Genomic DNA, 17921 nt, shown 5'->3' with positions numbered 1-17921 from the left:
TATCATTTTTGTTATTAGACCGTCAATTCAGACCCTATCAAATGCGTTCTCAATATCTAGGAGTAACATCACAGTCACTTTGTTCATGTTGAATCCTATACTAATATCGTTCACTATTCTAGCTACCTGTTGGACCGTACTGTGTCTTTCTCGAAATCCGAACTGGTTGTCTATAATGATTTTGTTTTCCCTTTCGAATTTATTTAGTTTTTTGTGTACTATTTTTTCAATTATTTTTCCCATGTTTGAGAGCAAGTTGATTGGCCCGTAGCTACTAGGATGTGCCTTATCCTTCCCTGGCTTTTGGACTGGGAAGATACTACCAGTTTTCCAGTGACTGGAGAAGTGAGATAATTTTATAGATCCGTTAATTAAATTCGTGAGTTGGATTACTCCATCATTGGTGAGCTTTTTGAATATTATATTTTGTATTTTGTCTAGACCAGAGGCTTCTTCCCGGGTAGTTCTTTGATTATCTGTTTGGCCTCAGCTGGGGTCGTTTTGAAATCTTCCCAGTCCCCTGTTTCACAGGAATCGATAAAGTTGGCCACCTCTGTGACGATTTCATTTTGTTTCCTAGTATTATTATTTAAATTAATATCATGCACTTTTTCAAATTGTGAGGCTAACATATTTGCTTTTGCTAAGTTAATATTATCTTCTATATTACCATTGACTAGAACTAGATTGATGTATAATCTTTTTTAAATATTTTTGTCATCTTCTATAGAGAGTTGTCACATACATCAAGGCTTTCTAGTTTCTTTTACCACTCACTATTTCTGCGATTTGCTATTTGTGTATTAATATGATTGATTTTTTTCTTGAGATCTTTATAAATTGCGAGTCTGGGTGTTTGCCAGAGGCGTCGTGTTTTGTTTTTGTCTTTAATTGCATCTAGTATATCTTGCGGGCGGCCGTCCTTTATTTGTTTCCTAGTTTTAATTGGAATAGATTTATAAATGCAATACTGGAGAGCATTTGTAAATTTCTGTATTTCTCTGTCTAATTTGTCTATGGAGTCATAAGTTTCACATATTTCTATTTTTTTGTCTAGTAGATTATAAAACTTTTCCCAGTCTGCCTGTTCGTAGTCGTACCCTGCCCTTTTATCTTCGAATTTCTCTTGTGCTCCTAAGGTGAAAATTATAGCATTATGGTCTGATGATGACTGCGTGAGTACATTAACTGGCGAAATAGTGGTGACATATTTATGTGCCACTAAATCAATAGTCGAGGGGCTGTTACCGGTGTTCGAAAAGTGGGTCGGTTTGTTTGGAAATGAGATGTTACAGTCATTCTATAGTGAATAGTTATGAAAGAGTATGTCTCTTGAATTTTCAATTGTGTTGCCCCAGGCTTGATGTTTGGCATTCAAATCTCCTGCTAATATGACTTTATCTCCAATACCTAAGAATAATTCTAGCTCTCTGTCCGTGTAAATTACAGAAGGGCTCATACAGACCGCAATTATGTAAATTTTGCTTGTTAGTTGTAAACAAATGTGTTCTGCTGTGATATTTTTACTCATTTTGACTCTTTTGTGTGGGATTGAGTTTTTGATGTACACCGACACTCCCCTAGTACCCTCTACTTTGTACTCATGGTGAGCTGTATAGTTTTTAATATTTGGTATCCGTGCGGATTCTTTATATAGTATCTCATTAATCATTATTATATCTATATTTTGACTATTTACGAAGTTAATGAGTTCGCCCATTTTGCTTCTCAAACCATTTGCGTTCCAACTAGAAATTATTAAATTATCCATTATTCATTTTTTGACCAAATTCGAAGAATACTTGGGATTGTTTACCCTGAGAAGAACAGGTCTTAATTAGTTTTCTAAGATTTCTAACTGCATTCAACATTTTTGTGATGTCGAAGATCTTATTAAGTGTTTCTATCTCTTTCGTCAATTCCATGAATTCTGAGACTGTTTCTCTACCGTTGATCACGTTATTATTTACTGTTTGATAATTATTTGAGTTTCTATGAACATTTGTATTATTGTCAACAGTATTTCGATGCGTGTTAGTGCTAGTGTTACCCTGGGAGAGGTTGGTGTTGCTCGTCGCGGGTTTCATGAAGTCCTTATTGTTGATCGTCGTAGTTCTCGTGAAGCCCCGCAGTCCTTCGGATGCAGCATGTGTTGGTATCAGCTTTGGAAAGTGTCCTGTGTTGTTGATTAGGGGCGGATTGCCCGCTGATCCGGCCGATCTTGGAGTTTTTTGGTTGTTTTTCTTGTTCTCGATCGTCTGGAGTCTGTTTTGATATTCCTTACAAATGATAGCGTTGGCTGGATGGTCAAGGCCACAGTTGATACATTTCGCTGATGTTTCTGGAGTTTTCTGACATTCTTTTGTCAGATAATTTTCAGCGCACTTGAGGCAGGCTGGTTCCGCGTAGCAGTTAGCCGTAGTGTGTCCCCAGGTCTGGCACCTTCTGCATTGAGTGATTCTTCGTTTGTTGGCGTAGAGTTCCCAGTAGATTTTCATGTTACCCAGGTAGGTAAGTTTTTGCTGGATTTGATTAATATTAACGTCACCAGAGAATGTTACCATATGCTTTATTTGTTTAGTTTTCTTCATTATGTTGATATGGATGACTGTGAACCCTACCCGTTCAATCTCTTCTTTGATTTTTTGGATGTCTGCGTCCGTGTGAAGACCTCTGACTACGAATATCTTTTTCCTCTCGTGCTGAGCTGTGTACGTGTGAAACATCAGTTTTTCTTGCTGCCAGATGCCTTTGAGGCGATCATATTGTACTTTGGAGTCAGTGAATACTTCTGTGAAGTTATCTGTCTTTTAAAACGTCTTTGAGGCTCTTCATGAATGTTTTGTGAGTCTCAAGTTTGCCATGCACTACCAGTGGTGGTGGGCGTTTGGTTTTCGTTGGTTTACTGTTGTTGGGTTTAGCTTTTTGTGGATCTCTTTCGTCATCGGAACTGTCGCCCGATGTGTCCATGTTTGGATCGTCGAGTATTTGAAATCGGTTTGTTAGTTGGATTCCGTTTCCGTTTACACTTTTCTTATTTTTGTGTGACATTTTTGGGGAAGTCTCTGAATTTTTTCTCTTACGATTGTCTTTTGTGATTACATTCGCAAATTCGCCGAGATTTTGCCCCTCTGACGAGGTGCCGGTGAGCGGTGTTTGCATGTTATTTTCAGTAATTTTCACTTTTTTGTAGTTAACGGTATATGCATCACTTTTTTTATGTTATTGAATTATAGTTATCAGGAAATGTTTGGTGTTGGACAATTATTTTCGATTAGTCTTTGTTTTTATTCGTTTTTTTTTTGGTAAAAAGTCGCTAGACGAGCCGATGTGCCATCGAGTTCTGTACCCTATCCACTCGACCACCATATCATTCTTAAAAATCTTCGTTTGTTTTGAGTATATCAATAATACTCCCAATAAAATTGTAGTATTGAACTAAATCTAGAATAATATCAATTACTATAATTTTCCTGATCATCATCCCCCCTCCCCTCCGACCCATCCCCCTTTACCATTTCCACCCCGACTCTTTGTTTGGTGAAAATTTTTCTAAGTCTCGTACGGCATACCTTATCCGGACCTGATCATTGCCGGATCAGGTTCGCCGTATTGAACTTATAGAATTTTCGAAGTTAAGGATTCCCGGCATACCTTACCTGGTCCTGATCATGGCCGTATCCGGTATACTCAACAAGCACTCGTGTTCAATCAAAACAGGCTGAAAAGGAACACGGCATTTCCCTTATCAGACATGGCTGATGTAACTTTAATTTTTCTCCATCACGGTACGCTCAAAAGGCCCTGACTGGGGCATGATTAGGCATACCTGCTTAAAGTTTGGAATTTATTGGTAAGGTGAGCCTGCAATGGCTGTAATCAGGTATACCGTATCGATAACGGAGCAGGGCCTTCTCTGCCAACAGGTCTGCCTGACTAAATTTCTACTCGGGCTCGCCAACCTACACTAAAAGAATGATTTATTTATTCCAAACGAGATTCGTTAACTATTAGCGAATGGTAGAGTTGAATATGGCTAAATAAATATTCGTTAATAGTTACCGAATGGTTTACTTGAAAGGTGAAAGTCGAGTCAAACAGGACTCCTCAAATATGCATTTGGTTACTATTAACGAATGAATATTTACTGAGACCGAATCAACCCTAGCCTCTAATCAAATCCATTTGTTAACAATAACTAATCCTTTCTGTTAGTGCAGGTTTCATACAAATTTATTCCCATCGTCTGCCTTGGTAATTTTTATCTGAGAATTCGAAGGATACGTTCCTTTGACAACTCCGCAAGAGATTAACTTCCTGAGAAATCCTTTTACAAAGACTTTTCATAGTTTTAAATATCGTCTTCCCATTTCGAGTATCTTAGAGGAAAAAATAAAAATAGCCTCCGGCGCGGAAGACTCGGATAAAAGCGAGTAACCGACGTCTCCACCTGGTGTAGTGCCTCATCGTTTCCACAGCAGCAGTACCACAGGAGTCCCTCATTTATGGGGGGAGAGGGGGGAGGAGGAGGAGGAGGAGGAGGAGAAGGTACGTCGAGACAGTAAAAGAGACCAAACGGCGAAAAGAGTGAGACAGTATGAGAAGAACCTGAGCCTGAGTTACTCGCGTAAAATGGAGAGGGAAGAATCCTCAGTGCAGCATCAAGAATCCACGAGAAAGAGACAACCGGACTCAAGAAGACGGGTCCCCCTTCCTCTGTTTATCCCCTCTCCCTAACTGATTCCAACGAAGATCGAGATCGAAGGGCAATAGGAGGGGGAGAGGGCATACGAAAGAAAGAATTAAATGGAGTGGGGGCATCCATTCATGCTTTGCTGCTGGTCTAAGAGTCCAGTTCAACCACGGCATACCTTCGTGTACCCCGTGGGCACCATTCTACGACCGACAGTCACCTACTATTCATCGACGAACATTTTTGGTCGAAACTAAAAGTCATAACGTGAATTGAAAAATTCGTACAATTTTCAAAATAGTACTTTTTAGAAAAACCATATTATATTTTCTTATCGAACATTTTTTTGAATTGTTGAGGGACAACGTAAATTAAATGGTTTGTTTATCCTTAACTGGAGTGGAATCAAAGTTATAAATGGACATTCACGTGGTGTTAAGCCCAAGTTGCGGTCCAAGATGATACGAAAGATAAAATAGAAATTGATTTAATAGTGTTGTTCGTTGTCCTCTTCAATCAATCAATTAATGGGAAAGATGCACAGTTATGTGAAATTGGAAAATTGTCCCTGATGATGTGACTGTGATTAGTTAACTCGAGAAACTGACTAATATTGATTTATTGAAAATTAAAAATCAATTAACTTGGCTTGGAGTGCAAAATACGAGATTCGTCGACAAACAAAATGGAATCTCCTAAGAGAATTTGTTTGTTTCTAACATTGTGCCTTGTGTTTACTAAGTGCCTTGGTAATTTACTCGGTGTTGAGATGGATGATGCTGGTGAAGAGTTTCTGCATGAGTACCTGTCACTGGATGAAAGCAGGTATCTGGCAAAACTACAGGAGTTTCAGGATTCCGCTATTGAGATTGATTTGATCAATACTAAAAAACATCATAAACGACCGGAACAGGAGCCCCGCATTGTTTATCAAATTGGGGTAAGTGGCTCGTGTATTTTTTCCCAAGTATCCAAGTACTTTGGTAAATCGGTGTACGTGTTGTCGCACGTATTACACGGATTATGGATGAATTGAGGAGAGTGGAGAAGGGCGGGGACGAATGATGATAATAATTGTGGGGGACAAATTTACATGAGCTCGCGTAGAAAAGTGCACGCGCTGCATTAAGTGTGTTGACCAATTTCCGGCCGAGCTGGCTGTGCGCGCCTTTTTTAGTATTTAAATATACACTAACGATACGTCCGCGGGGCCGTTAAAGACGCTTTTCGCGCCCACGATAAGATGTCGGAATTGTGGAAGTTGTTTTCTCTCAAAATACTACTCTTCTTTTAGGCTCCAAAGGTATGAATCCGAAGGATTTCTATTATTGACTAGAAATAAAATCAGTGCGTCGCGTCACCCTCATCAATTCGATAGTTATCGAATTTTTTTTTTCTTGCCACAAAATGTCCGTCAACTTTCCCAATAGTATTAGATGCCACAACCATGGATAATTGTGTAAAAAATACCCCCAACCCCCTGTTTCAACTTCAATTATAACATTACCCTTCACTTCGAGGCGCAGCTATTTTTATCCTTTTTCTTTTACCTCTTGTTTTCCGTAAACATGTGAACAATTTTATGTCTCCCCTTCTTTTCAATGTTGGATACTGATGGCGATGGTGATGTTGTCGATGTGCGGGTGAATAAAAAGACCCTATGCCAGCCGGATATTTTCACAGTATAAACCAAGTGGCGCCCACTCCAACGTTCTCGAACCTGTCATGAAGCTGTGCTACAGATGAGGAGGAATGGTGGGTGAAAAAGGTGATTCAGGGTAATGGGGGAGAGGATGGGGGGTAGTGTACACTCGGGGCAACATTCATAACGAGTTCGCCGGTCGAGTTTGAGATTCCTGTGTGCGTCGTTTCCTCTTACGTGAACGGGACTATGAAGAATGCTTGTCCGTCGGCGCTACGTCCGGTGTTTTTTTACATCATACTTTTTTTTTCTTATGTGTTGAAATTGAGAGATATCTCATTGGTTCATCATTAATGAGAGGAGAAAAAAAGAGAATTCTCCATTATTGGAAATAAATAGCCACTAAATTGAATGACACGCTCATAAATTTTTATATGAAAACAAAAATGTTTGGCGAATAAAGACGTTCCTTCAGAGAAATGGAGAATTGATTCATTAACAAATGCATCTTGGTTGTTCATTGACTAATAACTCTCTACAACTCTAAAAAATCTCATACGGATGAAGTCACCCGTTCTATCTGTCGTATTTTCTCGAGTAAAAAACTCTGAAAAAATGAATATATATATATACGTAAGCAATATCTTTTCTCACTCGGTCATCTGCGCACCCTGCGTTCTTTGGGTTTTTTAGTGACATGGTATTGGGCCTCTGGGCTGCTGTACGAGTGCCAGGTGTCATGTTCGGTTCGGTTGTGGTTGTGAGAGATGCAGGAGATTCGTGAGAACTTCCGGATCGCTCATGGACGTCTTCCGGTGCATCTATTATTCCATTTTAGTTTACACACTGCCACCGTTTCAATTCGCCACCTTCTTCATATTCCTTCATTCCATTCCTCCTTCCATTTTTTTCTTTTTTTTCTGTTCCCGTTTATTTTTTGTTCTCAACAGGAGAGAAAAGAACAAGAAACACCACGTATTTTTGCGCAAGCTCTTTATAACGTTCCATTCTGGGATTTCATTCATAAACCCAAGGCTTTTTTATTCATAAAAACCTTCTTTACATTCACCATAACGTGGCATTCAGTAAATTTAATCGTTTGTCCTATTCCAGTATTTTCTCTGCTTCGTATACTCTCGTGTTTTATTCACCACTCACTTGCTGATCCCATTCACGCCCCTTACCTCTTCCACTACGTTGAAAGTCATTCATAAATCTGGGTCAATGGAAAACAATAAACTCTTTCCATTGAGTTTATTGAAAAATAGCCGAGAATAAAGAAATGGGGCAACATAATATCTGCATCAAGTTAATAGTTTTAAACTGTGGAGGTTACGGAATAGATTAAACGTCATATACTGAGAGAAGTGTGTAATGGCGAGGGTGCTTATTCTTTGGCGTGTTTATTTATAGATAAGATTTTTGTGGTTTATAAACTTTTATAAATTAATGATTCGTACAAAACGTATAATAATAGATACATATATGTCAATTTCAAATTTTGTGCAGATTTTTTTTTGAATTATGGGAAGGCAGTAAGTGTAGAAAAAATGTAAAGGAATCGTTTTTATAGGCGAAAGGATTCCTTACAAATTGGGTCGTAGATAAAACTTCCTATTTCTTGAATCATCTATCATCAACTATCAACTAGAGATTCTTCATATAACTGATGATATTTGCGAAATAATCCACAAAATTGGGTTATCTTTAACTTGTATTATTCTATCATTTTATTACAGGAATATTCTCCGCAAATTGATCGGTTCAAGCGTTGTCACATTTATGGTACCTATTCGAGTAATAATGAAAAATATAAACTGAGTTATTATTTCTTTTCTCCTTTCTGTTGAGCGAAAACAAATAAATAGCCTTTAATGTCATAAATATTCTCCATGACTCTCCCCTTATCCTCACTCAATTCCAATTAATTCTGGAATAAGAATGAAAACACTCCTCAACCAAGTGAATGGATAGGGCCCCTTGTCTCCACTATCTTGTTCTCATGGTGTCAATTTCCCCAGTGGAGGACAACGATACCAGTTTAGCATAAAATAAGCAGAAATGTACTCCACTGTAATATAACACTTGAAAATGACTTACTTAGAAGACAAATGAAAGATGACCAAACAAAATGTAAATAAAATTGTCTGATATAAACTTTAGTTTGAACCAGGAGAAGGCTATTTCCTCAAGGTATTACATCTCAATGATTTCCCTAAGTCTTGTCAGCCTCATGTCCCATTGGGTAGCGATTAACAACACAATTCCATTGCACGTGAAAGTGAATACCCTGACTGCGGGAGTTCGAGTGGAGTTATTCAAGGATCGTCTTTCAAATTTTGTTCGAAGCATCCCTACGGGTGTTACAGATACCCTCCTCTGACAATAGAAACCAAGGAGAGTATAGAAACCTTCACTGAATGTTCCACCATCTCCATTGACGTTCATGGAAAAAGGCTGTCGAGAGGCCCTGAAGATGATGATTATCGGAGAAAATAATTTGTTGCATTGAGCAGGCCGGCCACAATTGCCTCATTAACTTCATGTATTGCCAACAAGCCTTTTTAATTACCACTGAGACTACTCTTATCAATGGGAAGATTGGGAGAGTTCAGATGTTCCAAAGTAGAGACAAAGTTATTTTTTTCCATTTTCTTTCTTATGTTTCCTCATTCTTAAATGTCTTTTTATAAGCCTTAGTGAAAGTTGCTGGTGGAAAGTAAAACCCACGGCGCGCCTACAGATGAGAATTAACGCGTGTCAGGAGTAACATTAATTACACTCGATTATTCTGGTGGCCCACGTAGGAGCGCATTATTTTAAAATAAATTTGAGGGTTTTGGTGGTGGGTTGGAGTGTGAAACATTGGTTCATGATTTCATGAAAAGGAGAAGTAGTTTGGAGAAAGATGTAGATTGAGTAAAGAGGAGTGGGACAGTTAAGAGCCATTTTTTAGGAAATTATTAATCCTCCTGAACTGGCGCTCGACCGCCAACGGAGTCAACTGACTAGGTCAGCATAGCGCCGCCGCATGTATTTTCCATTTTGTGGAAAAATAGTTTTGAAAAATGATTGATTTTTCGTTCATAGGAACATTTTAACTTTCAATGAACCAGAAATAGCGATAGAAGGATTGAAAAAATAGCGATAGAATGTAAAAAGTTGATTTGATTCCGTTCCAAAACGGAACTTTTAGAGGTTCAATACGGAAAGTTGGAGGGATTCAAGTTTTTAAATATTTTTGGTACTTGATTGGTGTGAGGATAAATGAAATAAAAATGGTCAATACGTTCAATATAGTTGGAAGTAAGCATTTTAATTTTCCAGATTTCTATTGATTTGGAAGATCGCGGTAAAATTTGATAGGTGTCGGGCATTGTAAAGACGATTTTCAAAGTTAAAATATAATAAGTCAAAAAAGTATGAAAAAATTGAACTTCTAGAATCCATGGGATCTGCGAAGAGTCAAAACGAATCAAAGTCTATCCATAGAATGTAGCCATGTGCCTCAGTTTTCACCCGATTGAGCTAAAAATTGAGTCCCACATAATTGAAATACGCACAAACAAATCACGAATTAATTTTCAAAAATATTGATTTTTTTGTGTGAAGTTGTAAAAAAATCTGAAAAAATATGTGCCCCATAGAGGTATATACTCAACCATATTAAAAATAGATAGTATATACTGGTGAGACGAAACAAATATGAATGCATACAAAAAATCAATATTTCTAGAAATTTATACTAATTTTTTTGAGCATATTTCAACTATATGCAACTCCATTTTCAACTCAATCGGTTAAAAATTGAGGCACTTGGACGCTGTTGTAGACTTTGACCCGTTTTAGCCCTTTGGAAGCCTTGCAAAATCTCCCAGTTGAATATTTTCTCACTCTTTATTCCCTTTAAGGGGGACCCTGCTGAAATTTGAAAGTCTTCGGTTGATGGAAATAATTGTAGAGCGATTTTGATATATCAGGGGTTACCTAAAAAACTGCGAAAAATTTCATGCCCAAGCTATTTTACCCCGTACGTCAGGTGAAAACGTCGTTTTTCGTGTTTTGAGCTTTACAAAAGCTCCTCGCACCACGATATTCATCCGATTTAAACTTTTCTCTTTTCAAAATGTTCATGAGATTCCATAGAGTAAAACGAGGTATTTTTTTCGATTATCTCAATTACATCATAGAAAAATTTATTTTTTTCGGTCTACTCCTTTTTAACTTTTTTAACCGCACGGAGAAAATAAAATAGTAAAGATTACCATGTCGAAATCCGCACATCGTACACGTTACCAAAGTTTTTTAAGTATTACTATGGACATAGTAATGGCTACCATGGAACATCGCAATGATTACCACGGGGGCTATCACGTATGAAACAAGTGGGAAATTGCTTTTTTATTGCATATAGTATAGTTATTTATGCTAATAAATTAGCAATATGCTTCCGAATTGTTATTTTGCACATTCTCCTCTTCTATTATATATAATTAATGGTTTATTTTACTTTCTCAAATTAAATGAGTTCCTTTTTGACTAATTGTGTCTGATTTTCATTTATTTTGTCTGCAGAACACATGTGCATTTGACAGTATCATTCAAATATTAATTACAGCGTGCAGTACAGAAGGTTTCTCCAATGACATCCTTCGTTCAAATACCCAGGAATTCGATTAAATACATTGTCATAAATGACGAAGTTGATGAACAATACGTTCAGCAGTTGAGATTTAATATTTTTCGAACTAAGCAATTTTACCAAAAAGCATTGAGATTCTGGTCTGATCTGGTAATTCTGAATGCATTAATGACAGTAGCAGCATTATGTCCCATATTTTTTAATCAAAATCGAAGTTATTCAATAACAGTGGAGTGTTCATTATGTGGTGATAGAGAAATTGATGAGATTATAATAGAACGCAGTTTCGAAAAAATATGTCATTATGGTCATCTTTATTGCCAACATTTTCAAGAAACATTAGATACGACCATACATAAAATTTTCAATAGAGTTAATATTGGATGTACACAATGTATCACGAAAAGTGTACACTTTCATAACCATCTTTTTATCAATTGTCCAACGGATCATCAGTTTCGAGTTCCAATACGTGACTTCACGAAAACATTGAACGTGAACAATGATCTATATATTCTAGCCCGAATTGTAAATTTTCATGACCCAGAAATCATTAACGAAAATAGCTTTGGACATTATACAGCATGCATTGTAAAAGGAGAGAAATGAATCATTACCGATGATTTATCTCCTCAGAGAATTATTGACGTATCATCATCCCATCAAATAAATCCTCATTTATGCATATGCGTAAAATGAAGAGTCACAGCACAGCCGAATTTTTGTACAGCTGATATACATAATAGAGGTAATACTTCTGAAGAAATGCATTATGAGATATATAGATGTTGGGTTCTATGACAACGAACTGACTGAACTGGAATATTATGTCTATTTGGAAGAACAAAAAAGTATCCCTTGAAAAAATTAATATTTAATCTTCAATCGTAAATGGATTAGAATGATTGAAATGAAAGAAGTAAGAATTGGTAATGACTTTCATAAAGAACATTTCAGATCAACTTCTTCAGTATAACATAATTCAACTCTCTGACGAGAAAGGTTCACTACCACACACAAAGCTAAAGCACAGTAACTGGTACTCCCACTCCCGCTCATATCGTCAGGGATTGGTAGGACTTCCTCGTCAGAGGGTTGATTTTCCAAATTCCACAGGCATCAATGATGGAAAATCTACGCTCATCGAGATCACGTTATGAGCCCCAGATAACTAAAATCTCTGTTTTTCAAAACTGATATTTCAGTTGCTCATAACAGGTTTGCATGTATCCTCTCTTATAAATCTCAATTTTCTCCAGATAATTAAATATGTATTTATACCACCAATTTATTTAATTTCTATGAAGGTCGAAGTAATTCTCTTCAATGATAATTGAATCAATTCAACCTCTTTTTGTTTCATTCAAATCATCAATGGCAGTGCATTTTCAACAATTATGAAAAATGACGAACTTTCGAGCGACGGCAGTGGCTGTGTGGTTAGAGTGTGGGGTTGGCATATCGGGGACTCAGGTTCAATTCCCGGTTGAGTGGGCCAAAATTTGCGACNAAATGAGTTCCTTTTTGACTAATTGTGTCTGATTTTCATTTATTTTGTCTGCAGAACACATGTGCATTTGACAGTATCATTCAAATATTAATTACAGCGTGCAGTACAGAAGGTTTCTCCAATGACATCCTTCGTTCAAATACCCAGGAATTCGATTAAATACATTGTCATAAATGACGAAGTTGATGAACAATACGTTCAGCAGTTGAGATTTAATATTTTTCGAACTAAGCAATTTTACCAAAAAGCATTGAGATTCTGGTCTGATCTGGTAATTCTGAATGCATTAATGACAGTAGCAGCATTATGTCCCATATTTTTTAATCAAAATCGAAGTTATTCAATAACAGTGGAGTGTTCATTATGTGGTGATAGAGAAATTGATGAGATTATAATAGAACGCAGTTTCGAAAAAATATGTCATTATGGTCATCTTTATTGCCAACATTTTCAAGAAACATTAGATACGACCATACATAAAATTTTCAATAGAGTTAATATTGGATGTACACAATGTATCACGAAAAGTGTACACTTTCATAACCATCTTTTTATCAATTGTCCAACGGATCATCAGTTTCGAGTTCCAATACGTGACTTCACGAAAACATTGAACGTGAACAATGATCTATATATTCTAGCCCGAATTGTAAATTTTCATGACCCAGAAATCATTAACGAAAATAGCTTTGGACATTATACAGCATGCATTGTAAAAGGAGAGAAATGAATCATTACCGATGATTTATCTCCTCAGAGAATTATTGACGTATCATCATCCCATCAAATAAATCCTCATTTATGCATATGCGTAAAATGAAGAGTCACAGCACAGCCGAATTTTTGTACAGCTGATATACATAATAGAGGTAATACTTCTGAAGAAATGCATTATGAGATATATAGATGTTGGGTTCTATGACAACGAACTGACTGAACTGGAATATTATGTCTATTTGGAAGAACAAAAAAGTATCCCTTGAAAAAATTAATATTTAATCTTCAATCGTAAATGGATTAGAATGATTGAAATGAAAGAAGTAAGAATTGGTAATGACTTTCATAAAGAACATTTCAGATCAACTTCTTCAGTATAACATAATTCAACTCTCTGACGAGAAAGGTTCACTACCACACACAAAGCTAAAGCACAGTAACTGGTACTCCCACTCCCGCTCATATCGTCAGGGATTGGTAGGACTTCCTCGTCAGAGGGTTGATTTTCCAAATTCCACAGGCATCAATGATGGAAAATCTACGCTCATCGAGATCACGTTATGAGCCCCAGATAACTAAAATCTCTGTTTTTCAAAACTGATATTTCAGTTGCTCATAACAGGTTTGCATGTATCCTCTCTTATAAATCTCAATTTTCTCCAGATAATTAAATATGTATTTATACCACCAATTTATTTAATTTCTATGAAGGTCGAAGTAATTCTCTTCAATGATAATTGAATCAATTCAACCTCTTTTTGTTTCATTCAAATCATCAATGGCAGTGCATTTTCAACAATTATGAAAAATGACGAACTTTCGAGCGACGGCAGTGGCTGTGTGGTTAGAGTGTGGGGTTGGCATATCGGGGACTCAGGTTCAATTCCCGGTTGAGTGGGCCAAAATTTGCGACACTTTAAATCTCACGGTTTTACTATTGAGGGAGTCAACACTCGATCGTTTTACTATGGAGAGTCTCGCAAGATTTTTCCTGCAAAATCGATACGGGAGCTGGGGGAGATGGGGAGAGAAATCATGGAAATCTGAGAGAGAAGGGAAATTTTTTCCGAAAACTTTCGAATGCTCTTAGAATAATTTCTAAAATTCGATTATTAGTCAAATGAAAGAATGATGAAATCTAATTGATCTTTAAATTTCGATGAAATGTTATCAGAACAATTTCATTTGTACATAATTGAATGAATTTTAAATACCACATGTGAGAAAACCTATCAGAAAGCTCACTTTCAGGAAAATTTATGAAAAATTAGAANCATTAGATACGACCATACATAAAATTTTCAATAGAGTTAATATTGGATGTACACAATGTATCACGAAAAGTGTACACTTTCATAACCATCTTTTTATCAATTGTCCAACGGATCATCAGTTTCGAGTTCCAATACGTGACTTCACGAAAACATTGAACGTGAACAATGATCTATATATTCTAGCCCGAATTGTAAATTTTCATGACCCAGAAATCATTAACGAAAATAGCTTTGGACATTATACAGCATGCATTGTAAAAGGAGAGAAATGAATCATTACCGATGATTTATCTCCTCAGAGAATTATTGACGTATCATCATCCCATCAAATAAATCCTCATTTATGCATATGCGTAAAATGAAGAGTCACAGCACAGCCGAATTTTTGTACAGCTGATATACATAATAGAGGTAATACTTCTGAAGAAATGCATTATGAGATATATAGATGTTGGGTTCTATGACAACGAACTGACTGAACTGGAATATTATGTCTATTTGGAAGAACAAAAAAGTATCCCTTGAAAAAATTAATATTTAATCTTCAATCGTAAATGGATTAGAATGATTGAAATGAAAGAAGTAAGAATTGGTAATGACTTTCATAAAGAACATTTCAGATCAACTTCTTCAGTATAACATAATTCAACTCTCTGACGAGAAAGGTTCACTACCACACACAAAGCTAAAGCACAGTAACTGGTACTCCCACTCCCGCTCATATCGTCAGGGATTGGTAGGACTTCCTCGTCAGAGGGTTGATTTTCCAAATTCCACAGGCATCAATGATGGAAAATCTACGCTCATCGAGATCACGTTATGAGCCCCAGATAACTAAAATCTCTGTTTTTCAAAACTGATATTTCAGTTGCTCATAACAGGTTTGCATGTATCCTCTCTTATAAATCTCAATTTTCTCCAGATAATTAAATATGTATTTATACCACCAATTTATTTAATTTCTATGAAGGTCGAAGTAATTCTCTTCAATGATAATTGAATCAATTCAACCTCTTTTTGTTTCATTCAAATCATCAATGGCAGTGCATTTTCAACAATTATGAAAAATGACGAACTTTCGAGCGACGGCAGTGGCTGTGTGGTTAGAGTGTGGGGTTGGCATATCGGGGACTCAGGTTCAATTCCCGGTTGAGTGGGCCAAAATTTGCGACACTTTAAATCTCACGGTTTTACTATTGAGGGAGTCAACACTCGATCGTTTTACTATGGAGAGTCTCGCAAGATTTTTCCTGCAAAATCGATACGGGAGCTGGGGGAGATGGGGAGAGAAATCATGGAAATCTGAGAGAGAAGGGAAATTTTTTCCGAAAACTTTCGAATGCTCTTAGAATAATTTCTAAAATTCGATTATTAGTCAAATGAAAGAATGATGAAATCTAATTGATCTTTAAATTTCGATGAAATGTTATCAGAACAATTTCATTTGTACATAATTGAATGAATTTTAAATACCACATGTGAGAAAACCTATCAGAAAGCTCACTTTCAGGAAAATTTATGAAAAATTAGAAATTTTCAAAAATCATAAAAATCAGATCAACCGAGATAGCTATTGTCTATTGAATATTTCCTATATACACATACACACATACGTACGGACGACGTCTAGAAATTGCATTTTCGGACTTTCTGGATCATAATAAGTCGATATAACACAAAAAATCGAAAACTTTTTTTTGAACGATTCCAATGCTTCCATTCGGAAGCAAAAATTGTATGAAAATTTTCTATACGGATTGCGTATAGAAATTCTATAGGCTTTCCGTATATGATATTCGGATATTTCTATACGAATATTTCCTATACGAATTATTTCTATACATCAATTTTTACATAAATTTTTGTTTTCATACGAAAGATGTCTAAACGCTCCAAGAAAAACGTAGACGAATGAGGAATGTTTCTATACATGTGGATGTGGGTCGTAGAGGATCAAACCTATAGAAATGGTATAGAAATAATTTGTATAAAAAATATCCGTATAGGAATATCCGACCATCATATACGAACATCATACAGAAATTTTATACGCAATCCGTATAGAAAATTTCTATACGATTTTTTCATANCTGGAATATTATGTCTATTTGGAAGAACAAAAAAGTATCCCTTGAAAAAATTAATATTTAATCTTCAATCGTAAATGGATTAGAATGATTGAAATGAAAGAAGTAAGAATTGGTAATGACTTTCATAAAGAACATTTCAGATCAACTTCTTCAGTATAACATAATTCAACTCTCTGACGAGAAAGGTTCACTACCACACACAAAGCTAAAGCACAGTAACTGGTACTCCCACTCCCGCTCATATCGTCAGGGATTGGTAGGACTTCCTCGTCAGAGGGTTGATTTTCCAAATTCCACAGGCATCAATGATGGAAAATCTACGCTCATCGAGATCACGTTATGAGCCCCAGATAACTAAAATCTCTGTTTTTCAAAACTGATATTTCAGTTGCTCATAACAGGTTTGCATGTATCCTCTCTTATAAATCTCAATTTTCTCCAGATAATTAAATATGTATTTATACCACCAATTTATTTAATTTCTATGAAGGTCGAAGTAATTCTCTTCAATGATAATTGAATCAATTCAACCTCTTTTTGTTTCATTCAAATCATCAATGGCAGTGCATTTTCAACAATTATGAAAAATGACGAACTTTCGAGCGACGGCAGTGGCTGTGTGGTTAGAGTGTGGGGTTGGCATATCGGGGACTCAGGTTCAATTCCCGGTTGAGTGGGCCAAAATTTGCGACACTTTAAATCTCACGGTTTTACTATTGAGGGAGTCAACACTCGATCGTTTTACTATGGAGAGTCTCGCAAGATTTTTCCTGCAAAATCGATACGGGAGCTGGGGGAGATGGGGAGAGAAATCATGGAAATCTGAGAGAGAAGGGAAATTTTTTCCGAAAACTTTCGAATGCTCTTAGAATAATTTCTAAAATTCGATTATTAGTCAAATGAAAGAATGATGAAATCTAATTGATCTTTAAATTTCGATGAAATGTTATCAGAACAATTTCATTTGTACATAATTGAATGAATTTTAAATACCACATGTGAGAAAACCTATCAGAAAGCTCACTTTCAGGAAAATTTATGAAAAATTAGAAATTTTCAAAAATCATAAAAATCAGATCAACCGAGATAGCTATTGTCTATTGAATATTTCCTATATACACATACACACATACGTACGGACGACGTCTAGAAATTGCATTTTCGGACTTTCTGGATCATAATAAGTCGATATAACACAAAAAATCGAAAACTTTTTTTTGAACGATTCCAATGCTTCCATTCGGAAGCAAAAATTGTATGAAAATTTTCTATACGGATTGCGTATAGAAATTCTATAGGCTTTCCGTATATGATATTCGGATATTTCTATACGAATATTTCCTATACGAATTA

At 36.2% G+C, this 17921-nt stretch overlaps 1 protein-coding gene across 1 annotated transcript in view; it reads left to right on the top strand.

Annotated features, from left to right (window-relative positions):
* Window positions 1-4876: 4876 nt before the first annotated feature.
* LOC107042120 (protein giant-lens) overlaps window positions 4877-17921 on the top strand; it is a 34445-nt gene continuing 21400 nt past the window's right edge. Inside the window, exon 1 of the mRNA XM_015263011.1 lies at window positions 4877-5633. Within this exon, the coding sequence (XP_015118497.1) occupies window positions 5379-5633 (255 nt within the window). The 5' untranslated portion in view covers window positions 4877-5378. The remainder of the gene's footprint in view (window positions 5634-17921) is intronic.

Source organism: Diachasma alloeum, unplaced genomic scaffold, assembly GCF_001412515.2.
Source record: "Diachasma alloeum isolate Michigan unplaced genomic scaffold, Dall2.0 Dall_scaffold_00420, whole genome shotgun sequence".
Lineage (NCBI taxonomy): Eukaryota > Metazoa > Arthropoda > Insecta > Hymenoptera > Braconidae > Diachasma > Diachasma alloeum.
The sequence above is the reverse complement of the archived record's forward strand: the minus strand, read 5'-3'. Positions and strand labels throughout refer to the sequence as shown.